This window comes from Sus scrofa, chromosome 14 (assembly GCF_000003025.6).
Source record: "Sus scrofa isolate TJ Tabasco breed Duroc chromosome 14, Sscrofa11.1, whole genome shotgun sequence".
NCBI lineage: Eukaryota > Metazoa > Chordata > Mammalia > Artiodactyla > Suidae > Sus > Sus scrofa.
Window position 1 is genome coordinate 49,870,444 of NC_010456.5, and position 24,232 is coordinate 49,894,675.

General features: G+C 51.1%; 2 protein-coding genes across 8 annotated transcripts in view; one reads left to right on the top strand and one right to left on the bottom strand.

Annotated features, from left to right (window-relative positions):
* DERL3 (derlin 3) lies at positions 634–4,579 on the top strand. 3 transcript variants are annotated; one of them, XM_005670904.3, is made up of 7 exons: positions 634–886; positions 1,003–1,068; positions 1,145–1,218; positions 1,345–1,438; positions 1,832–2,027; positions 2,423–2,513; positions 2,610–4,579. In XM_005670904.3, the coding sequence occupies exons 1-7, from the start codon at positions 794–796 to the stop codon at positions 2,689–2,691; spliced, it is 696 nt and encodes a 231-aa protein (XP_005670961.1). In that variant the 5' UTR covers positions 634–793; the 3' UTR covers positions 2,692–4,579. The 3 variants fall into 3 exon arrangements, with proteins under 3 accessions (XP_005670961.1, XP_005670963.1, XP_005670962.1); XM_005670905.3 differs by having other exon boundaries at positions 654–886; positions 1,006–1,068; positions 2,610–3,340; XM_005670906.3 differs by lacking the exon at positions 1,003–1,068 and having other exon boundaries at positions 653–886; positions 2,610–3,340.
* The window catches only part of SMARCB1 (SWI/SNF related, matrix associated, actin dependent regulator of chromatin, subfamily b, member 1), a 31,063-nt gene continuing 11,368 nt past the window's right edge, over positions 4,538–24,232 (bottom strand). For 3 of the 5 annotated variants that reach the window (XM_001929437.4, XM_005670907.3, XM_001929438.5), the window contains 5 exons: positions 23,345–23,472; positions 14,075–14,241; positions 9,943–10,133; positions 5,214–5,345; positions 4,538–4,885 (listed from right to left, as the gene is read on the bottom strand). In XM_001929437.4, coding sequence (XP_001929472.1) covers positions 4,846–4,885; positions 5,214–5,345; positions 9,943–10,133; positions 14,075–14,241; positions 23,345–23,472 — 658 coding nt within the window. In that variant the 3' untranslated portion in view covers positions 4,538–4,845. Of the gene's footprint in view, positions 4,886–5,213; positions 7,546–9,942; positions 10,134–14,074; positions 14,242–23,344; positions 23,473–24,232 lie in introns of all 5 variants that reach the window. The other 2 variants (XR_002338928.1, XR_002338929.1) reach the window with 1 other exon arrangement.

Genomic DNA, 24,232 nt, shown 5'->3' on the forward strand with positions numbered 1-24,232 from the left:
TGGTGTTCAATAAATGATTGACTTTATTCATTAAAATGAATAAATGGAGTGTCTCTTTTCCACCAAAATAACAAGGCCCTCTCTTTCTCGCCAACTTGCGCCAGCCTGCCTTGGCACCCTTGTCCTACTGCAGTTGCAAGTCCCCAACCCGGACCCTCTGCCAGAGGCCCTCGTGTGGCTTCTCATGGAGCGGGCAGGTTCAGCCGGGCCTGGACGTGCAGGAGTTTTGGACAAGCTGCCATGCACCTCCTTTGCTGCTCTGGTTCTCTGAGGGAAGAAAGACCGCCCACATCGCGGGCCAGCCCAGGTGGGCCTACCGCGCAGGGCGGCCAAATTCCGGGTTTCGCATCACTCCGCCTCGCGCGGCCCCGCCCCTTCAGTCTCAAGAAGCCTAGATTCCTGGTTACCGACTAAGGAGTAATCTTACCCCCGCCCCCATGGAGGCCCCCGTGGGTCCTCACTATTGGTCCTCCCTTAGTTTGCCGCGAAGCGACAAGTTCCTCATTGGCCACTCATTCTCCCGCTCCGCTGCGGGAGGCACCACAACAACCGCCACGTGCTCAACCGTGGGGCCTGCTTATTGGTCCGGAGATTCGACCCACCCGCCCGCCCCCTCCGCCCCGCCCCCAGAATACAGTTTACTCCTCCTATTAGTTACCTGTCCCAGGACCCCTCCCTCTAGCCCGGGAGCGCGGTGCCGCCGACGCGGATTGGCTAAAGACTAGCAGGCGGGGCTTGGAGGTGGGTTAAAGAGCTTGCTAGCAGTACCGCCACGCGTGCCTGAGAAGGTTCAATGGCGTGGCAGGGACTGGCGGCCGAATTCCTTCAGGTGCCGGCGGTGACGCGGACCTACACCACGGCGTGCGTCCTCACCACGGCCGCGGTGGTGAGTGGGTCCTGCGAGTGGGGTGTCGCCATGGTTACACCTGGGGGTGGCTTTGGTTGCGGTTGGACCCGCCCCCCGCCCACAGGGCAGACCCTGACGCGCCCTTGGTTCCGCAGCAGCTGGAGTTCCTCAGCCCCTTCCAGCTCTACTTCAACCCGCACCTCGTGTTCCGGAAGTTCCAGGTTAAGCCGCCCCGCCCCCTTACACCTGCCCTTCCAGCCCCACCCGCCCCGCGCCTGACCCTCTGCCGCCCCACAGGTCTGGAGGCTCGTCACCAACTTCCTCTTTTTCGGGCCCCTGGGATTCAGCTTCTTCTTCAACATGCTCTTCGTGTATCCTGCACCGCGCGGGATCGGGCAGGGGGCGGAGAGTGGGGAGGGGGGGTCCACCCGGCGGGACTTTCCCAGGAGCGGGAAACTGAGACCCAGCCGGTGGCACTTCCTATACGGACGCCGCAGGTTCCGCTACTGCCGAATGCTCGAGGAGGGCTCCTTCCGCGGCCGCACAGCAGACTTTGTCTTCATGTTTCTCTTCGGGGGCGTTCTTATGATCGTATCCTTCCGGGTGCCTAGAACCTCTGATCCTGGTCTCTGTGGCCCTGGGGCCTGGCTTGAGTGCTGGCTGGAGGACTGTCGCTCCCTCTAGCTTAGCATGTATTCAACGTGCATGGTGTGTTCAGCTCCAGGTGCCAAGGCGGGTGTAAACGAAATATCACAGCGTGGGGTGCCTGTGGCCCAGAGGTGAATGCTAGTAGCCAGGAGGAACTCGGGCAGGGGTGGGCAGCAGTGGGATGTGGGGGTGAGGTGCTGAGGCAGGGCAGATGAGGTGGCCCCTGGAGGCCAGAGCGTGGCTTTAGATTGGGAAGGGAAGCCAGCGGGAAGTTTCCCAGGGTTTAGGAAGTCAGGCAAGTCCTGGGCAAGGTATGAGGCCTTGACTCTGGCCCAGCTGCTGGGGCTCCTGGGCAGCCTCTTCTTCCTGGGGCAGGCCCTCACAGCCATGCTGGTGTACGTGTGGAGCCGTCGAAGCCCCCGGGTGAGGGTCAACTTCTTTGGCCTCCTCACCTTCCAGGCACCATTCCTGCCCTGGGCGCTCATGGGCTTCTCACTGCTGCTGGGCAACTCGATCCTTGTGGACCTGCTGGGTGAGTGCTGTCCATCCAACCCTCCCAAGGGAGCTCTCTGGGACCTGGGGGTCTGTTTGGCCAGAGCCTTCCCTGCACCTGCACTGGACCTCTCATCTGCCCCCGCCCCCTCTTCCTGTCTTCAGAGCTCCTCTGTTCTTCCAGCCCCCCAAACAAGCCAATGGGTTTCACTTCTTCAGGCCTGACCTGCTGAGGCTGGTGTGGGTTCTGACCAGGGTGGGGATGGGTAGGCTGGGGTTCCTTCGTGGCTCCCTTCCTCCGATGTTCTCAGGCACCCCCTGCCCCAAGCCCCACCCTGGCCAGCAGTCTGGGCAGGACATGGGGCATGGGTGCTCTGGGCCTCCAAGGCTCTGGACTGTGGAGGGTGGCCTCAGCAGTTGGTGGCCCTTCCACAGGGATCGCCGTGGGCCACATCTACTACTTCCTGGAGGATGTCTTCCCCAACCAGCCTGGAGGCAAGAGGCTGCTGCTGACCCCCAGCTTCCTGTGAGTGCTGGGGTGACAGCCCTCCTCCTGCTTCCCTCCTACGGCTCAGAGCCCAGGTGCTGCTGACTGCAGCTCAATGTGGGCCCTTCCCCACAGGAAGCTGCTCCTGGATGCCCCAGAGGAGGACCCCAATTACCTGCCTCTCCCGGAGGAACAGCCAGGACCCTTGCAGCAATGACCCCTCCCAGGGCCAGGGCCACTCGAATAAACAGAAAGATCTGCAGCCTCTTCACCCACAGCAGTGGCTCTCCTCGGCTGCCCACACCCTTCTTTCAATGCTGGGCAGGTGCTGCTGGCCTCCAACCAGGGCCACTAAGCCTGGTCCAAGTGCAAGTGGTAGGATGGAGGCCCAGAGAGGGTCAAAAACCTGCCCAGGGTTGCCCAGCAGAGATTTGGTCTCTCAAATCTCAGTGGCAGGGCCAGGACTGAGCTGCCTAACTGGTGCCAAGCCATCTGTGGTGGCGACTGCTGCCCATGGGGTCCTCAGGGTGTCACCCTGGGCCCCTCCTGTCCTTCACTATCAACCCACAGCAGGTCTTTGCCTCCGTTTCCAGCTAAGCAGCTAAAGGACCCATGGGGCAAGGTGAGGAAGAGGGCCAGGCCCTTTCTGTGACCCAGAGCCTTAAGTGTCACCTTAGCAAGTCCAGCAGCTGAGGCAGAGACCTCTGGGGAGGACCCTAGGAGCTTCCCTTTTCTCTCTGTAAAGTGGGTATCAGATGACCAGCTGTGTGGTGGTTTATTCCTGGATCACAGCAGCAGCACAAGGGCTCCAGTCACAGGTTGTCATGTTCACAGATGACAAAAGTAATGGCTGTGGAGTTGAATCATAACTTTGCAGTAAAACCTTCAGAACAGCAACAGGTGGGCTAGGCGGCAGGGGGGGGTGGCAGGTAAAGGCCCCTTCCTGGGCCTCTGCCAGGCAGGCAGCCGGCCTGGCCAGTGGGTTGAGGCTGGCAGGGTCCCTCCCATCCCACCAGCTATGAGGCTTGGGTTGTCTCCTGATGGACAAGCTCTTCAGTGGCAGGACCCTCTTGTCTCCAAGGCTAGCTGGGCCTGGAATCTCCCTCTTTGTTCAGAGCCTTCCAGTGAAGCCAGCTATCCCCTTGCTGGGAGTCCAGCAAGTTCCATGGATGAAGGGAAGTGGCTGGAGGTCAGACTGCTAGGACGTGCTCACAAGACCCCTCAAGTCTGAAGGCCAAAGCCCAGCTCACCCCACATCCTACAGCCAAGAGTCCTCAGAACCCCTGCCCAGCATGGGGTATGGGCCAGCGCTGGGTGCCATGGGCCCTGCCCTGCTCGCCACCAGCAACTGAAGGCATGTCAGCCTGGAGCAGGCTCTAGCTCACTGTCTTCAGACTGCAGCCACTCCCAGTTCACTGTGCAGTAGCTGGCCCGGAGAGGAGGCCAACAGGTGCCACATATCCCACGTAGAGTGGAGATCTTTCCTTGTTACAGAAGAGGTGGCAGAGCCAGGCGGGATGCTCTTCTCTCCTCTCACAGCCGGCTGAGAGGGTGCAGCTGGCCTGGCCACACGCCAGCCAGAGTGGAGACGGGCCCCAGTCCGCCTGTCACTTGAGTGCTGCTGGGAGGTGTGGTGTGAGAGCACACCTGCTGGAGCCAGGCACCAGGTTGGCAGCATGCCCTCAATGCCTGTATGGGATGGGGTGGCCCAGGCGATAGTGGGGGTGGGCCGTGGTTGGCAGGCTGGTGGCCCTGCCCTCTGAGCCTTTCACCATCTTCTCACACCTGGGGACAGCTGCTCCCCAGCCAGGCAGCGGTTTGGCAATCCAGAAACCACCCAGCCACAGACTTGCCAAGTAGGGTGGGTGGGACGCTGGGGTCAAGGGGACCTGACAACTGCTCTGACCTGGGGGCCTTGCAGGGCCTGAATGGAGCCATGGCCTTGCGAGTGCCGAGCAGGAACATGAAGTGGAGGATGGTGAGGGCCTGTCCACCAGCTTGGTCATGCGTCCCCGCCAGCCTGTTCTGTGCTCACCCCAGCCCCATTCTTATTTTTACACCACTTTGATGAAACAGAACAGGACTTGTTGCCTTTTATTTAAAAAGTGTTGCTTGCCCTGCCTGGGGTTCCTATACAAAAACAAAACACAACCCAAAACAAGGCCTCTTCCTGACCAGAGACGGGCAGCGGGGACTGGGGCTCAGCAAACGGAATGTGTACCCGGGGGTGGGTGGGGGGCGACTGAGAGGCCCCTACCCCATGCTCCTCAGGCAGCCGGGCTGCCTCTCCTCATGCCCTCCTCCCAGAAGACAGGAGAGGTGGGCGGTCCAATCTTCACATGCTCCGTGGGAGCCATGCACCACCGGGTGGTTACCAGGCCGGAGCAGTATTGGCCAGACGCCTCATCCGCCTGCGGAGGGGAGAGAGAGTGACCTGGGGCAGATGCTGTCCCCACGACCCCATGGGGAGCCGGGGTGGGGGGTGGAGACAGGACATGGCAGGTGGGAGCCCAGCCCCTGCCCTTGCCTGGGCCTGTCTGATGCTTGGGGCCTGAAGCTGCCCCCTGCCCTGTCCACCTCTCCAGGGGTCCTGGAACCCAGTCTGGGATGAGGTCAGGCCCCATCTGAGGGCTCACTCATTCCCTGAAGGGCTAGATCGGGACTCATCACCCAGGGGCCTGCCAGGTCTCAGGAAAGGCAATGGTCCTGCGCTGCCTGGGAAGAGGGCTGGGGGGGCACCTTGTGTTCCTGTCCTGGTCGCGGATCTTCTTTTCCATCTCGGCATCTGTCAGGGTCTCCAGCAGCGGGCACCACTGGTCAGCATCGCCTGTGTTCCGGATGGCAATCTCCACCGTGGGCAGGGGGTTCTCACTGTGGAAGGTGGGAAGGAGGCAGATCATGGAGCAGCGGCCAGAGAGGCCCCAGAAACCACCATCCACCCCCGCCCACCAGCACATGGACCAGAACCTCAGGGCAGAGCCACTGGGGCCACTTGGCCCTTCCCTTCCCTCCGCAGCACCAATACCGCTGGCCCACCACCCAGTGGATTTCTCCTTGAAGTGGCTCTCGGCAGGCACTCTGCTGCCACCATAGTATCTCCAGGCCAAAGACTAGGGCAGGGTCCACAGAACAGTGTGGCAGGGCCAGCCATTACCACTGGACCTGTGGGGAGCAGGAGGGGGGCCTACCCGCTCAGTGTCCAGGAGAAAGAGGAAAGCAGAGTCTGCAGGGGGGTTGGATGCTGCTCACTGAGGCCAGCTCCTCAGCCTGCTTCACAGGGGCCCAAACCCATGACCTCTGACCACTGCATCCTAGGTCCCTTAGCAACTGTCCCCCGACTCCACCCAAAGGCCACTGCACACCCTCTGGTGAGTGGATTTAGCTGGGGGTGGGGCACTACAAAGGCCTGGAGGGCACCTGGCTGAGCTGCCGCCCTGATCGGAACCCCAGGGTGGTGAAAAGTGAAGAGGTCCAGAGATCACGGGCCAAGAGAGCCAACCCCCCGGCTCACCCCCTCCTGCAGCGCTGCCCAAGCCTGGACCTCTCCCACCCTGGCCTGTGCCCCGTAGCTTGGCCCCTTGAAGGCCCATCAGGAGTTGGCCCACCCAGAGCCCTGCAGAGTCAACTCGGTGGCGGGGGAGAGGGGGCAGTGAATGATGGCCCTTGGCCTTGGTTTTGACACCTCATCTGGAAAATGGGGACGATGTCCTTGCTGTGAGGGATTTCACAAGATTGTGATTACTAAACATCCCATGTATACCCACTGTGTATGTTGGGGCCAGGGGCCCACTCACAGCCTTCCTGTGTCCACGGTTGGAGGAGAGTCTGCCTGGGGTCCTGGGGACCTCGAGTGCTTGGGACACAGCTCGGAGCTGTCCTGCCCCCGCAGAGCAGGGCTCACCTCTTGCTGCCACAGTGTGGCCTGTTGGGTCCATGCCCACAATGCCCAGGGCTCAAACCTGTGCTGTAACTCAGAGGCCAGGGGCCAGGCCGCCCTACTCTGCAGCTCCTGACAGCTGTTCCCCAGCCAGGCAGCAGTTTGGCGATCAAGAAACCACCCAGCCACAGACTCAAACATCATTCCTCACCTCCGGGGCTCCCAGCTGCCTTCCGAGGAAGAGCAGACATGAAAGTTGCCAAGGCCACGCCGAGGGGAACAAAATATGTTTTCTTCTTAATTTAAACAAGGGCCTGGAGGCCCCTGTGTTTACTTCCCCAGTGTATTCCACCCCAGTGGGTCTGTTCTAAAGTAAGAACTGTTCAGACCAGGCATGAGAGGACGGGCCTGAGCCAGCAGGCCCCATGGGTATGGGGGGACACATGGGCAGAGAGCCGCCCAGCCTACAAGGGGGTTCTGCTCCCCGGGCCTCGAGGCACCTGGGACCCCGATATTCCTACCAGCCAAGGTGTCCAAGCAGGGAGGCTGTGGCTGGGAGAGAACGGGGAGGTCATCTTCAATGTGATCTTACTTTTATGACCTCATGAGGTGCGATGGACCAGCTGAAGAGCCTGTTCACCGTGCCTACTTCATAGGTGAGAACGAGACTGCAGGGGCCTCTTGCCCAAGCTCTGCGGCCAGTTAGGAGGTGACAAGACTCGACACCACCCTCCTGTTTATGGCAAACTGACTTTGGATAAGGAGCTAAGCCCACTCAATGGGGGAAGGGCCGTCTTTCCAGCAAAGGGTGCTAGGGTGAGACCCTGGACCAGGCAACACAAGCAATGGAAGAATACATGATTAAACTGAGTATCATCAAAACCAAAAACTTGTGCTTCAAAGGATAGAGTCATGAAAGTGATAAACAACCCATGAAATGGGAGAAGATATTTGCAAATCAAGTATGTGATATGGAACTTGCATTGAGGATATATAATGAATTCCCACAACTCAATAATAAACAAACTTAGAGCCCAACTAAAAACCAAAGGACTGGAATAGCCTTATTTTCCAAAGAAGATACATAGATGGTTAACGGCCCATTATGAGATGCTCGACATCATTAGCCGTCAGGGAAATGCAGATCCACACCACACTGACACGCCATGTCACTCCCACGAGGGTGGCCAGGATCTAAAAGTCAGAAAGGTGAGCGAGGATGTGGAGAAACAGGAACCCTCACTCAGGGGCTGGGCATGTAAAACAGTGCTGCTGCTTTGAGAACAACAGTTGGGCAGTTCCTCCAAATGCTAAAGAGCGTGACCACACGACCCAGGAATTCCACCCCTAGGTACCTGCCCAGGAGAACTGAAAATAGCTGTTCAAACAAAAACCTGTGCATGAATGTTCACAGCAGCACTATCATTTACAGCCTAAAAGTTGAAACCACCCAAGTGCCCATCATCTGATAACCAGGTAAATAAAACATGGCCTGACTATATGATGGACTATTACTCAGCCATGAAAAGGAATGAAGTTCTGATACAGGCTCCACATGGACAAACCTTGAAAACATTTATGCTAAGAAGCCAGCCCCCAAATCATACATTATATGACTCTATTTATATTGAGTGTCCTGAGCAAGCAGACCTACTGACAGGAAGCAGACTGGAGGTTGCCCAGGGCTGCACAACCCTGTGAACATCCAGAAAACCCCAGAGTCGCCCATTCTAGATGGGTCATTTGAAGGGTTGATGGATTCTGCTTCAATAAAGCGCATACAAAAACCAGCCAGCCAGCCTGTGGTTGGGCCAGGAGTGACCTCTTTTGGAGGCTCCTGGTTAACCATCTCACAAGGACCCTGGTGCCTCTTAAGCCTGAGGCTGTGACAGCAACAATGCCACATCCCTCACTGGCACAGCTACCAGGTTCTCTGCCCCTCTGCCTTATCCCTGGCTGGTTCCCAGCCTGACCACCTAATGTCCCTTCCCCAGGCCCCCTCTGGCCTTCAGTAGCTACACATTCATTCCTCCTCTACCGGAGGAAGTGCCAGCAACTCTGCCAGAAGTGACCCTCCTCACAGGTCTCAGTGACCGTCTAACGTCCTCATACCCTCTGCCCTGCCCCTGACCACTCACTGTCTGTCCCCACTCCGCTGGCCCTAGGAAATCTACACGTTCTTCTGGTTCAGCTCTGTCTTCTAGCAGCCTGGGGCCCCCAACCCACGTGCCACAAGCCCGTGTCCCACCCCCAGACTCACCCAAAGCTGCACTGCCTGCCTCTGCCCACATCGGGCCCACCCAGCCCGCTACCTGTTCTCTGTGCTGGTGCCCATGCTCACATGTCCTGTGACTGGCCTGCTCCACTGGTGCAGTGGACACTGGGCTGGGCTCAGTCTGTAGGAGACAGCCCGCATTGGCTTGCAAGAATCCAGGGTGCTTCCAACAGGGGTGACAGAGGCCCAGGGTTTCAAGTCTTGAGTCACATGACTCAGCAGCAGCCAAGCCTGAGCCTAGCAAAGACCAGGCTAGGGGCCTCCCAAGGGACACTACTGTCCCCTCTCCTTCCCTAGCCAGAGGCCGGCCAGCAGGGAGGGGCCACCACTGGTCTCCTGGGGAGCTCCCGGGTGTGGGTAGTGTAGCAGAAGAATGCAGTGGGGGTTGGGAGGCCATCTGCAGGGCTACTGGAGGTCACACATGTGCCCTCAGCAGGGCTGCCCGGGGCCTCGTGCCCTGCAGGTGTCTGGTCACTCCTCTCCTGCTCAGTTACAGGAAGCCCTGAGAAAGCTGTCTCCAGGAATTTTGGGGAGGACCAGCAGAGACGCAAACAGACTCACACGCTCCGCTACCGTCATGTCTCTGCAAGTTCTTTGTCCCGGCTCCTTCACCACCTAAGGGGCTGCCCTGAGTAACTAACCACCTCCAAATGTGGACGGTGACGCCTTAATGAGCAGAATAAATCCTAACATCCTGTTCTGATGCACTGATACTCAGGGCCGCCCCCACCAGCACTCCATCCCCACATGGAAAAGGAGCTCACGTGACAAAGTCCTAAAGGGCAGGCGAGCACCACCCCCGGGAGGAGGAGGGCCACATCTGTGTTTCGAGGAGCTCCTACCTCCAGCCCCCAACCCCGCCAGCACCCAGGACAGGAGGCGGATGCTCTGTTTACACTTCTCTCTCTCTGACACACACACACACACACACCCCATCTCGGGCGGCCTGAAGGCCACTCCCTCTTCCATGCGTGTAGCCAGCGACTGCTCACTGCCTACTCTGGCACTGAGCATGGGCAGTCAACAGGAAGGGGCTGCCAGGGGATGCCCTGACCGGGGAGGGCTAAGTGGGGTAGCCCATGTTTGAGACTGGGTGCAAGCCCATGAGGCAAGGACCCTAGCAGAGGAATTGCTGGCAGCAGCAGGGGCGGAGGGCAGAGGGGCAAGCCGCCGTCTCCTGAGATCCCCAGCGGGGGATGGGAGGAGCCCTTGGCCAGATGCACCTGGAGGTTCCAGAAAGACATCACCTCATACAGGAGAAGCTCGTCCCCAGGACAGGTTTTGCAGGGGAACAAGGGAGTGGCCAGGGGTCCTACCTGAAGGCATAGGTCTTCTGGTGCCAGCTCAGCTGTCCCCGAATGCTGTATGCAATGGTGGTGACGAACTCCCCGCCCAGCCCCAGCTCAGAGCACAGCTTCAGTGCAAACTTCTCTGGCGAGTTCTCCTTCTCTGACATGTCCCACTCGAACTGGTCCACCAGCGAGATGTTTCCCACATGGATGTTCAGCTGGGGCCAGAACCAGGAATGTGAGTTAGAGCAGGCGGAACTGCACCTGCCCTGGGGGCCATGAGGAGGCAGGACAGTCATTCTGGAGGGGCCAGGCTAGGCTGGCCCTTGTCCCTCTGGCTGCAGCTCTCCATCTGTAAAATGGAGCGGACCCCACAAGCCTCCTGGGTGGTCCTGAGAGGCTCTGGTTCAGGGCCTGTAGTCACCCTCTAGGGAAGACCTGAGGTGCCCTGGGCAGCCAGGCCCGGGCCTTGGTCCCACCGTGGCACGTGCATTTGTAAGTGGCCACTGTGAGCTAAGGCACTGCTCTGTTGAGAAGTGACACTGCTCAGGTGCCATGGTTCCAAAGATGTCCATCCTCTGCCACCACAGACACATTGACTCCTCTGGAGCCTGGAAACCCTGGGTGTGCCCGCCAGCTCCCTCTCCTATAGGGTCACAGGACCCACGAGGCTTCTGCCTTACCAGCTATGTCCCACCTCAGTGCTGGCAGGCCCTCACGCCACTCACCAGGCAGGCCCCCCAAGCTGGGGATTGTCTCCTAGCAGCCCACCAGCTGCCACCATCCCATGGGTGGGATTATCGGTGGGCTGAAGGGCCTGAAGGGACCCCATGGCTGACAAGTGTCCAGTCACCAAGAAAGCCTGTGATCAGGGGAGCAGGTGATGTTCCCAGATGGATTTTCAACTGCCTGACAGCTTTCTGTATGGCTGCCCACAAGTCCCATCAGGATAACAAAGAAGTGATGAGAAAAATGTCAAGAAAGCCAGCTGGTTATTCGTGAGGATCCTCTTGGGGGCTGAGTCCAGCTATGTGGAACCATGTGGCTGGGTAAAGCTAAGCCTATAAGGCCATGACTCCACTGTGGCTACAGGACAAGGATGCAACCGAGAGTGAGGTCACGGCCATCCTCCGAAAGCCACAGGCTGCACACGCAACACAGGAGATGGTCCCAGGGTTGTACCCCACACCCCCATTTCTCTCCCAGTGCATCCCCCTTCTGAGAAACTGCCTCTTTCTGCTAGTTAACCATAACATGAAACTGAAATGGGTTAATTAAAATAAATTTGTATTTCTCTTAAAAGAAATTAACTAGCAAGGAAGCTGAATCAGTAATTAAAAACTTTCCCACACAGAAAAGCCCTGGACCTAATGGTTTTATTGGTGAATTTTACCAAACATTTAAAGAAGAACTAACACCAATCCTTATCAAATTCTTCCAAAAAACTGAACAGAAAGGAACACTTCGTAATTCATTGCCTTGATTTCAAAGCCAGACAAAAATACAAGAAAAAATACAGACCAATATTTGCTATAAACATTGATATAAAAAATCCTCAATAAAATACCAGCAAAACTGAATTCCACAGCATATAGAAGAATTATGTAACATTATAAATGAAATAATGTTATAAATAAATTCTAAAAAGTGGGATTTAGGAGTTCCCATCATGGCTCAGTAGGTTAAGAACCCAATATAATGTGTCCATAAAAATGCAGGTTTGATTCCTAGCCTCATTCAGTGGGTTAAGGATCCCAAGTCACTGTGGCTGTGGCTGTGGCCAGCAGCTGCAGCTCTGATTCAACCTCTAGCCCAGGAACTTCCATATGCCGCAGATGCAGCCCTAAAAAGAAAACAAAAGCAAAAACAAAAAGTGAGATTTATTCTGACAATGCAAGGATGGCTCAATAAGAAAACTGATCAGTGTAATAATATACCACATGAACAGAATGAAAGACAAAAATCACATGATCATCTCAACTGATGCAGAAAAAAGTATTTGACAAAATTCAACATGCTTTCATGATAAAAGTACTCACCAACTAAGAACAGATAGAGACTATATCAACATAATAAAGTCAATACATGAAAAAGCGCATAGCAAAAAAGAAAAGAAAAAAGTCATAGTAAATATCATACTTAATGGTGAAAGGCTAAGGACTTTTAAGATCAGGAACTAGCCAAGGAAACCTACTCTTGCCACTTCTATTCAACACAGCATTGGAATTTCTAGCCAGAGCAATTAGGCAAGAAAAAGAAATAAAAGATATCTACTTGGAAAGGAAGAAGTCCTCTGTTCTCAGATGTTATGATCTTATATGCAAAACACCCTAAAGATGCTATTAAATAAACTGTTAGGACTAATAAGCAAACTCAGCAAAGTAGGAGGATACAAAGTTAACACGCAAAAGTCAGCTGCATTTCTCTGCACTAACAATAAACAATCTGAAAAGGAAATTAAGAAAAAATTCCAATTACAATAGCATCAAGAAGAATAAAATACTAAGAAATTAACTTAACCAACAAGATGAAAGACTTGTATAATGAAAACTGTAAAACACGCTGAAAGACATTAAAGATATAATTCATATGGAATCTAATGACAAAGGATGTCCAGCCAAAACAATGATGAAAAAAAGAACAAAGTTGGAAGACTCACACTTCCTAATTTCAAAACTTATTGCTAAACTGTAATAATCAGGAGATCCCCTTGTGGCTCAGCGGTAAAGAACCTGATTAGTAACCATGAGGACATGGGTTTGATCTCTGGCCTCACTCAGTGGGTTAAAGATCTGGCACTGCTGTGAGCTGTGGTGTAGGTCGCAGAAGTGGCTCAGATCCTACGTTGCTGTGGCTGTGGCACAGGCCAGTGGCTACAGCTCTGATTCGACCCCTAGCTTGGGAACTTCCATATGTTGCAGGTGTGGCCAGAAAAAAAAAAAAAAAAGACAAAAAAATTAAAATAAACTGCAGTAATCAAAACTGTGGTACTAACATAAAAATAGACACACAAACCAATGGAACAGACAACCCAGAAATAACCCCCAAATATGTGGTCAAACAATTTTCAACAAAGGTGCCAAGATTATTCAAAGGAGAAGAGACAGTGTTTTCAACAAATGGTTTTGGATAAGCAAGATATATATATGCAAAAGAATGAATTTGGACCCTTACCTGATAGCATACACAAAATTAACTCAAACTGTATAGAATATATAAATGTAAGAGCTAAAACTATAAAACTCTTAGGAAAAAACATAGAGGAAAAGCTTTATGACATTTAATTTGGCAATAAATTCTCAGATATGACACCAAAGGCAGAGGCAATAAATGAGAAAATAGACAAATTGGACTTCAACAAAATCGAAAACTTCTCTGCATCAAAGGACACTATCAACACAATAAAAAGGCAAGCACAGCATGCAAGAAAATATTTGCAAATCACATATCTGATAAGTGACTGGTATCTAGAACATATAAGAAAGTGGTAAAACAAAACACACCTGATTCAAAAAGGTCAAAGGACCTTAAGCAGACAGAAGATAAACAAATGGCTGATTAGCACATGAGAAGATAGTCAAAGTCACTAATCAACAGGGCAATGCAAATCAAAACCACAAAGATATATGCTTCACACCAAGCAGGCTCTGCCGAGGACAGGCCTGGGTCCAAATCCCAGCTCTAAGACTTCTCAGTGGAGAAGCTGGGACAGGTGACCTGCCTGACCTCTCTAGGTGCCCACCTCCTCACCTGTAATACAGAATCTTCCCCCAGGATGGCAGCAGATTACTGAGACAGTATGGAGTGTGCTGACTCAGCCTGCCCACAGGAAGAGGGTACTCATCCTACTGTGGGCTTCCCTGCTCTACCTATCATCTAGCCTCATCTCCTTTGTACCACTGGGCTCTGCACCATGCCTGGCAATGTCACACAGCACCCCCTGAATGTGATATCTTATTCAGAAGTCAGCCCATGCCCTTCCCGGGATAAGAGTGTTGCCTGAAAGACAGCTTTTCAGAAGTCCCATCCCACAGCGTGGACCCCAGACAAGCTCTGTCAAGGCCTCCAAGTACCTTCAATGCCTCATGAACTCCGCACTTGTCCCGCCCCACATTCTGCAGGATAAGGAAGCCCCAGTGCAGGGCAGGAAGCTGCCTACCTTGATAATGACCCGCTGGTCTGACTGGTCCTCCAGGATGCTGTCTGTGGGGTAGGACTCAATTTGCTGTCTGATGGCAGAGGCGATGGCTGGTACAAATGTCAGCGGGTTCAAATCCAGGTCATCACAGAGAATTTCTGAAAACATCTCAGGGGTCATCAGCTTCTCTGCAATGAGGAGGTAGGGACTGCCATTGGATTGCAGGGCCTCATCTCATCGCTCTGGGCCCTGATCTCCCTTACCCCTTCCTCCTCTGCCAAACCTCCCGGATGAAGATGAGGATGAAGAGAAGGAAAAGGTTAAGGGGAGGAAAGAGACGAGCACCCCCTCTGGCCCTCATTCCACACACATCCCCACACACACCTCTGGGAGGTGTCAAGACCCTAAGCGCTCCCCCATACCAGGCCCCCCTTGCTCCCAGGCTTAAGACCACACAGCTCCATTAGTTCTACCAGTGAGATGTCTGGGGAGAGGGTACACAAGGGCACTTCAGAGCTGAAATACCATGTCCTCCCTCTTCTGACTCAGGCAACCAGGAAGGTCCACAGGGAGAAGATAGCCTCAGAGGAAACCAACGCTACCAACACCTTGATCTCAGACTTCCAGCCTCCAGAACCCAGGGGAAATCAAACCTGGTGTTATACCCCCAGCCTCTGGTACTTTGTCATAGCAGCCTGAGCTAACACAGGTTCCTTCTGAAAAAGCCACTGTGAGGCCAGCATCCCATGCACAAGTAGGTGTGTGTCCACTCACCATTTCCTCCCCAGTAGAGAAATCTCTCAGAGATAATGTCAGGCTGCCTGTGGATTTTTACAGATCTTCGGGCAGTTTCTGACTCTGTGGGCAGCTCATGCACTCAACCAGGTGACAGCAAGGAGATGTGTACAGCTCCTGAGAATGTAACTGCACCAAGGGCAAGCTTCACGGGGATGGCTACAATTGGCCAGACCTCAGCAAGGTCCTGTGTGGTCAAGTGTTCTCGCCCCACCTAGCCTCTTCTCACAGCCTCAAACCTCGAGGACCACATGCCACACAGGGATGAGCCACAGAGGACAAGAAGCCAAGAATGAGTACCCTCAAGAGTTCACAGCATGATTCCATCAAGAACCAGGTCTGGGAGTTCCTGTCGTGGCTCAGCAGAATCCATGAGGATATGTGACTGGTATCCATAAGGATGCAGATTTGATCCCTGGCCTTGATCATGTGCTATGGTGTTGGTGGCAATGAGGCTCAGATCCTGCGTTGCTGTGGCTGTGGCAAGGCAGCTACAGTTCCGATTGGACCCCTAGCCTGGGAACTCCATATGCTGCAGGTGCAGCCCTAAAAAACAAAACAAAACAAAAAAAAAACAGGTCTGCTGGATAAATGACCCGTTTCCTCGAAAGACCAGAAGAGCCAGAGACCAGCCCACCTAATGGCACCGTTTTGACAGACCTGAATGTTCAGCCAGCCTCCCGTCAATAACGCATACAGCCAGCAAGCATTACTTATTTTGGAGATGCGGGAGGAAGCTGAGCGAGCGCTCAGGCCAAGCATCCCAAGAATGTCTTGTGCAAGGCCATCTTCAAAGGTAACTTCTTAGTTTGTGACAGCTGTAGTTCATATGCTGTCTTGAGAACTGTAGCCACACACTAAACCTGAAGACTGGGAAGATTCATTTCTCCCACTTTCTCCTCTTTCAAAATTGCTTTAGTGACCCTAATTCCTTTGCCTTTCCATACGCATTTTAGAATAATTTTGTCTAAATCTACAAAAAGTCTTGCTGGGATTTTCACAGAAACTGCATTAAACTTGCTATCTACTTAGGGAGAATTGACACCAATCTTTTAATCCATGAACATGGTTGTCTGTCCATTCACTTAGATCTTTTAATAACTTTCATTGGTGCTTTGAGGTTTTTGGCATACAAATCCTATGTTTGTAAGATTTACACCAGGAAAAAAAAAAAAAAAGATTTACACCAGGTATTCCTCTGCTTTTTTATTTTGCGGGGCGGGGGGAGGGGGGGTTGACTGTACCCGAGGCATGCCAGAGAGCCAATGCCACAGCAGTGACTTAAGTCATAGCAGTGGCAACACTGGACCCTTAGCCTGCTGAGCCATCAGGGAACTCCTCCCTTGTTTTTAATTGAGTGACTGGTACTTGTAATGTACTTTTACACTGAACATTTGAGTGTCCATGTGTTCACTGATAGTATACAGAAATACAATTTATTTTCGCATGTTTATCTTGTGTCTTGTGACTTTATTAGTTCTAGCAGGTTTTCTTGTAGCACTCAGCTGGAATGCTGACCCACTGAGAAAGGCAGGGGAAAGAACTCACATCCTCAAGGATACTAGTCAGATTCATTTCTGCTGCGCCATGAAAGGAACACCTCTTGGGATTTTCTATGTACACAATCATACCATCTACAAATAGGACAGTTTTCTTTCGTTCTTTCTTTTTTTTTTTTGCTCTTCAGGGCCCCATGTGGACATATGAAAGGTCCCAGGCTAGGGGTCAAATAGGAGCTGCAGGAGTTCCCGTCGTGGCTCAGAGGAAACAAATCTGACTAGTAACCATGAGGATGCAGGTTTGATCCCTGGCCTCCCTCAGTGGATTAAGGATCTGGTGTTGCCGTGAGCTGTGGTATGGGTTGCAGACGCGGCTTGGATGTGGTGTTGCTGTGGCTGTGGTGTAGGCCAGCGGCTATAGTTCCAGTTCCACCCCTATCCTGGGAACTTCACATGCTGCAGGTACGGCCCTAAAGAGACCAAAAAAAAAAAAAAAAAAAAAAAATCGGAGCTGGCCTACACCACAGCCACAGCAATGCAGATCAGAGCCACATCTGGGACTTACACCATTGCTCATGGAAACCTCACAGCTCATGGCAACACCGGATCCTTAACCCACATCCTCAAAGATACTAGTCAGGTTAGTAACCCACTGAACCACAATGGGAACTTCCTATTTCTTCCTTTCTGATTCATGTCTCTAATATCATTTTCTTACCTTATTACACTGGCTAGTACCTCCAGCATTATGTTCTGTTTTGTTTTTTATTTTGCTTTTTGCTGTGCCCACGGCATGCGGAAGTTCCTGGACCAAGGATCAAACCCAAGCCACAGCCCTGACAACTCCAAGTTCTTTTTTTTTTTTTTTTTTTTTTTTTTTGTCTTTTTGCCATTTCTTGAGCCGCTCCCACAGCATATGGAGGTTCCCAGGCTAGGGGTCGAATCGGAGCCATAGCAATGTGGGATCCAAGCCGCGTCTGTGACCTACACCACGGCTCATGGCAACGCCGGATCCTTAACCCACTGAGCAAGGCCAGGGATCAAATCCACAACCTCATGGTTCCTAGTCAGATTCATTAACCACTGAGCCACCATGGGAACTCCCCCAAGTTCTTAATTATTAGGCTACCAGGGAACTCCCCCATTACTATGTTGAATAACCATGGTGACAGGAGACATCCTTGCCTTGTCCTGATCTCAGCAAGAAAGAGTTCAGCCTTCTATCACTAAATAGGCTATTAGATAAAGGATTTTGTGTATATGCTCTTTATCAAGTTGAAGAAATTTCCCTCTATTCCCAATAGTCTGAGTTTTTATCAGGAATGAGTGATTGGAGTTCCCGTTGTGGCTCAGTGGTTAACAAATCTGACTAGGAACTGTGAGGTTGTGGGTTCAATCCCTGGCCTTGCTCAGTGGGTTAAGGATCTGGCATTGCCATGAGCTGTGGTGTAGGTTGCAGATGTGGCTTGGATCCTGCGTTGCTGTGGCTCTAGCGTAGGCCAGCAGCTACAGCTCCAATTGGACCCCTAGCCTGGGAACCTCCATATGCTGTGGGAGCAGCCCAAGAAATGGCAAAAAGACAAAAAAAAAAAAAAAAGAATGGGTGATAATTCAGTTCTCCTTTTATCCTTTGTATATATTAGGACTTGGGTATAATTTTATCTTTTTTTTTTTTAATTCTGCTGTTAAAAACAGAAAATAACAATAACAATTCTGGAAATCACCACCATAAAGGAAATTCTAAAGTAAAAAAAAAAGAAAAAAAGAGTGATGAATTTTGTTAAATGCTTTTTCTGCATGAATTGATATGATTGTGTGATTTTTCTTTAGTCTGTTAATGTGATGGGTCACACTGATTTTCAAATACTGAACAAGCCTTGCATCCCTGGAATAAACCCCTCTTGGGCCATGGTGTGCAATTCTTTTTTTTTTTTTTTTTTGCTTTTTAGGGCCACACCTGCAGCATATGGAAGTTCCTAGGCTAGGGGGTGAAAAGGAGCTATGGCTGCCGGTCTACACCACAACCACAGTAATGCAGGATCCGAGCTGTGTCTGCCATCTATACCACAGCTCACAGCAATGCTGGATCCTCCTTGAGTGAGGCCAGGGATCAAACCCATATCCTCATGGATACTAGTCAGATTCATTTCCACTGCACCACAATGGGAACTCCCCTGTAATTCTTTAATGTTGCTAAATTCTGTTTGCTAATATTTTGTTAAGAACATACACATCTATAGTTATTAGGGATATTGGTCTGTAGTCTACTTGTTATTTATTTTGCCTTTTGTCCTTTTAGGGCTGCACCTGGGGCATATGGAGTTCCCAGGCTAGGGGTCTAATTGGAGCTGTAGCTGCCAGGCTACGTCACAACCACAGCAATGCGGGATCTGAGCCGTGTCTGTGACTTACACCACAGCTCATGGCAATGCTGATCTAACTAGCTTTATAAAATGAATTGGGAGGTGTTCACTCTTCTATTTTCTGGAAGAGAATGTATAAAATTGGTGCTAATCTTTCTTTAAATGTTTGATATAATTCTCCAAAGAAACCATCTGGGCCTGGAGATTTCTTTTCTGGGAAGTTTTTAAATTATGATTCCTTTATAGTTACAGAGAAGAGTTTCCTGATGGCTCAGCAGGTTAAGCATTGCCACTGCTCTGGCTCTGAATACAGCTGTGGCATGGGTTCAATCCCTGGCCTGGAAATTTTCACATGCCACAGGTAAGGCAAAAAAAAAAAAAAAAGTTACAGAGAAATTAAAACTATCTGATATTAGGTGAGTTTGTTGTAGCTTATGTTTTGCAAAGAATTGGTTCATCTTGCTATCCAGCTGTTCTACAGCTTGTTAAGAGATGTTGAAGTTTCCAGTATAACTGTAGATTTGTCAGTTTCTCATTTCAAGTTCTATCAGTGTTTTGCTTCACGTATTTTCTGGTTCTGTTGTTTAATGTATATGCATTTAGGACTTCTATGTCTTCTTGGAGGACTGACCTTTTCATCATTATTTAATGTTTCTAACACTGGTAATTTTCTTGGCTCTTTAGTGTGCTTTATCTGCTAGTACTGCAAACTCCTGCTTCTCGTTGATTAATGTTTACATAACATATTTTTTACTAACTTTTTTTTTTTTTTTTTGGTCTTTTTGCCATTTCTAGGGCAACTGAAAATACTCTTTCTAGCAGAGTTCCCTGGTGACCTAGGGGTTAAGGATTTGGTATTACAACTGCTATGGCTCAGGTCCCATCCCTGGCCCAGGAACTTCAGCATACTACAGGCATGGCCAAAATGTGTGTGTGTTTGTGTGTGTATTGCTCTACCAATCTGTTTTTTTGTCTTTTGTTTTTGGGTTTTGTTTTTGTTTTTGCTTTTTAGGGCCACACCTGTGGCACATGGAAGTTTCCACAGAAGGGGCTGAATCGGAGCTGCAGCTGCCGGCCTACACCACGGCCATAGCAATGCAGAATTTGAGCCACATCTGTGACCTACACCATAGCTCACAGCAACGCTGGATCCCTGACCCACTGAGTGAGGCCAGATATCGAACCTACATCCTCATGGGTGCTAATCAGATTCGTTTCCGCTGTACCAAAATGGAAACTCCCCAATCTCTGGGGGGGGGGGGTGTTTAAATTTTTTTTTTTTTTTTTTTGTCTTTTGTCCTTTCAGGGCTGCACCTGAGGCATATGGAGTTCCCAGGCTAGGGGTCTAATCGGAGCTGTTGCTGCTGGCCTATGCCCAGAGTCACAGCAATGCCAGATCCAAGCCGCATATGCAACTTACACCACAGCTCATGGCAACGCCGGATCCTTAATCCACTGAGCTAGGCCAGGGATCGGACCTGCAACCTCATGGTTCCTAGTCGGATTCGTTTCCCTTGCGCCACAACAGGAACGCCCCCAACCTCTGTTTTTGAACTTACAATTATTGACACAACAGGGCCTAGGTAGGCCATTTTATTTTTGATTTCTGTTTTTTTTCTTGCCTTCCTGTGAGTTACTTGAATATTTTTTAGGGTTCCACTTCATCTACAGTATTTCTGAGTGTTATCTCCTTTTTTTTTTCTCTTTTTTTAATCCTTTTTACAGCTGCACTTGCTGCATATGGAAGTTACTGGGCTAGGGGTTGAATTGGAAGTGCACCTGGGGCCTACGCCACAGCCACAGCAACACTAGATCCAAGCCACATCTGTGACCTACGCTGTAGCGTGCAGCAATGCCAGATCCTTAACCCACTGAGCAAGGCAAGGGATCGAACCCACATCCTCACAGACACTACGTAGGGTTCTTAATCTGCTGAGTCACAGCAGGAACTACTCTCTCTGAGTGTATCTCTTTGTTTGGCATCTTTAAGTGATCCTCTATATTATATACATATACACATACCTTACTAGTCTACTGGTTTCTTCATTTTACCAACTCAAGTGAGGGACTGAAATCTTAACTTCTCATGATGTCCCTTCACCCTCCCCCTTTGGAACACAATTGTCTTAAATGTTTCCTCTACATACACTTAAAACCATATTAAACAGTGCTATCAAAAAAAAAAAAAAAAAAAAAAAAAAAAAAAAAGGAGTTCCCGTCGTGGCGCAGTGGTTAACGAATCCGACTAGGAACCATGAGGTTTCGGGTTCAGTCCCTGCCCTTGCTCAGTGGGTTAACGATCTGGCATTGCCGTGAGCTGTGGTGTAGGTTGCAGACGAGGCTCGGATCCTGCGTTGCTGTGGCTCTGGCGTAGGCCGGTGGCTACAGCTCCGATTCAACCCCTAGCCTGGGAACCTCCATATGCCGCGGGAGCGGCCCAAGAAATAGCAAAAAGACTAAATAAATAAATAAATAGTGCTATTATATTTGCTTCAACTGTCAAACATAATTTAGAAAACTCAAAAGAAGGAAGTCTATTGCATTTACCCCTATTTTTGCTTCTTCCTTCCTGAAGTTCCAAAGTTTCTCCTTCTACTATTTCCCTTCTTTCAGCCATTCTTTTAGGTTAGGTCCGCAGGTGATAGTTTTCCTTCATCTAAGTTCATCCCTGAAATACTTTGATGGGGTATAGGATCTGGATTGGCAGTTATTTACTTTTAGTGCTTCAGTGGTCGTGATGAGCAGTCTGCTGTTGTTCTACGTCTTTCCTTGTGGATAAGGTGTCTTTTTTCACTGGCTGCTCTCAAGGCCCTGTGTTTATTTTTTACTTTATTATAATCGTAATTTTAAAAATGTCTTTATTAAAGTATAGTCAATTTACAATGTTGTACCATTCTCTGCTGTAGAGCAAAGTGACTCAGTCATACACACAGACACTTTTAAAAAATATTTCTCATCATGGTTATTATTATTTGACCTTGCCTATGGCATATGGAAGTTCCTGGGCCAGGGATGGAACCTGAGCCACAGCAGTGACAACACTGGAGCCTTACCCTGCTGAGCCACCAGGGAACTCCTAAAATTTTGTGCATAGATTTTAGAACTTGAATTATGATGTGTTTTGGATGGATTTCTTTGGGTTTATCTGGTTGCGGTTTACTCAGCTTCTTGAATCTGTCATTTGCGATTTTTTAGGCCTCCCAAGTGAGCATGATGGATACAAATCTTTACAAACTGCTCCCTATAGCCACGCCCTGGGGTACAGACCCTCAGGGCCTCATGGACCCTGGCCTGGAGCAGGAGCAACTCTGTATTTTTTTCCTCGGGGCAGTTCACAGGCCTGCTGTGGGGGCCCCTCACTGCCCGGGTGCAAAGATGGTGTCTTTGTGGGCACATTTCCTCACCAGGCAGCTCATCCTTTCCAAAGATGCCAACCCCCTGAAGATGTTGCCACATTCCACAGGCACCCCAATCAGCTCCCTCTCAGGTCCTTCTCAGAGAGCTCATCACTGAGAGACACCTTCTACAGGTGAGGCTCAGACTGAAGAGGACGACACAGTGGTTCATTCAGGCTGCCCCACCAGTGCCCTGTACACTGCTAAGCCCTCTGCGTGAGGGTGCTCATGCCCACCAGTAGGTTATTTGAAACTTAAATTAGTACATTAGATAACACTGGTGAGTTTCTCATGATTCTACACTTTTATTCATTTAAAAATTATATTCACTATGTTTTTGTTTGAATATAAATAATATCTTTGTTATAAAAGTCTGTGAAATTCAAGAAAAGAAAAGCAGAAAAGAATAAACCCATGTGTAACCCCCCCCATCCCAGAAGCATCAAGGACTCTAAATGCCTGGGTGGGTGTCTGATCTCGGCTTTCCTTTCTACATCTGCAGAGCCTGGACATGAGAAGTCAGGAGAGTGGGCATCTGACCAGGACTCAAAGGACGAGAAAGGGAACTGGGGCGGGGAGAGAGTAGCCCTACTGACCAAGGAAGTGACAGAGGCTGTGGCATGCACACAAAGTGCTATGAAAGAAGGGAGGACATGTGGGGAGCCGGCCGGCTGAACCCATTTGAGGGGCATCAAGACCCTCGTCACACTCTGTGCACTGGTAGCCTGCATGCCAGGCTCCCCCATGCTCACTGGGGGAGGAAGGACCCAAGGTCACGTGCCCCGCCCATAGGAAACCATGGCAGAAGCAGGATTTGAACCCAGAGTCCACACCTTCCAAATCCATGCCATGATGCTGGGGTTTTTTTTGGATTTTTTTGTTGCTGTTGTTGTTTTTTAAGGGCCACACCCATGGCATATGGAGGTTCAACCTCCAGGCTAGGGGTCAAATCAGAGCTATAGCTGCCAGCCTCTGCTATGGCCACAGCAACACAAGATCCAGAGCCGTGTCTGCAACTTACACCATAGCTCACAGAAATGCTGGATCCTTGACCCACTGAGCAAGGGCAGGGATCGAACCTACATCCTCATGGATGATAATCAGATTTGTTTTCGCTGAGCAACGACGGGAACTACACCATGATGCTTTGAATGCTGTGTTCAGAGTCCAGGGTCCCCTTGATGGGTGGCAGGTGGGAAAGGGACTGTGAGCAAAATGGCCGTGTTGGCCACCACGTACCATTCATGTTCCAAGTGAAGGCATCCCGTAGCTTCTGCCCGTCGATCTCCATGTCCAGCCGGATGGGGACCAGCACCTCGGGCTGGGATGCATTCTCATGGATCACAGCTGGGTCATGGTCGTCAAAGCTAGAAAGGGAGGCAACAGCATGCTCAGCCAGGGTGGCTGGGGTCCCGCACCCTGACCAGGGGGGAAAGCCTGCTTCTTAAAGGGACTTGTCCACTATCAGCAGAGATGGGGCCAGCAGGGGTCCTGGGGCCACAGGGGCAGAGCTCTGACTTGGGCACTGGGACAAAAGATGTGGACACTCTCCACAAGAAGGGAGATTTAAGTACCAAGGCAGGCAGGACTTCCCCAGAAAGCTGTGGAAAAGAAACATGTTTCCAGAGAAGGAAGCACCTGAACAAAGGCCAAGGGGCGGGAGAGCTGAGGGAGTAGCCAGAGCAGCCATGGAGGATGCAGACCAGGCAGGGGAGTGGTACAGGGGTACTGGGAAGCGGCAGGGGTCCAAGCCTTCTGCTTCCATCCCAAGGGAGCTCAGGAGACTGTGAGCCAGGCGGTTGCCTGCTCACACATGGAGACAGGAGGGAAGAGCCAGGCGGGGGATGCACCCAAGGGCATATTCGGAAGACAGAAGGTTCCAGACATGGGTATGAACAAATAAACAAGATAAGGGGAAACACCCCCATGCCAGACACAATGGCCTTGGGAGACATGGTCAGGGGAAGGGGCAGAAAGGACTTTTTTTTTTTTTTTTTTTTTTGGTCTTTTTAGGGCGGCATTAATGGCATATGGTAGTTCCCAGGCTAAGGGTCTAATTGGAGCAGTACTGCCAGCCTACACCACAGCCACAGCAATGCCAGATCTGAGTCACATCTGCGACCTACA

What these genes read in the sequence shown, in the direction of transcription:
- DERL3 (XM_005670904.3), top strand. Translation starts at nt 794, where the DNA reads ATGGCGTGGCAGGGACTGGCGGCCGAATTCCTTCAGGTGCCGGCGGTG. An exon ending in TCCTCACCACGGCCGCGGTG is followed by an intron (nt 887 to 1,002) that starts GTGAGTGGGTCC and finishes TTGGTTCCGCAG; the next exon opens with CAGCTGGAGTTCCTCAGCCC. An exon ending in TCGTGTTCCGGAAGTTCCAG is followed by an intron (nt 1,069 to 1,144) that starts GTTAAGCCGCCC and finishes GCCGCCCCACAG; the next exon opens with GTCTGGAGGCTCGTCACCAA.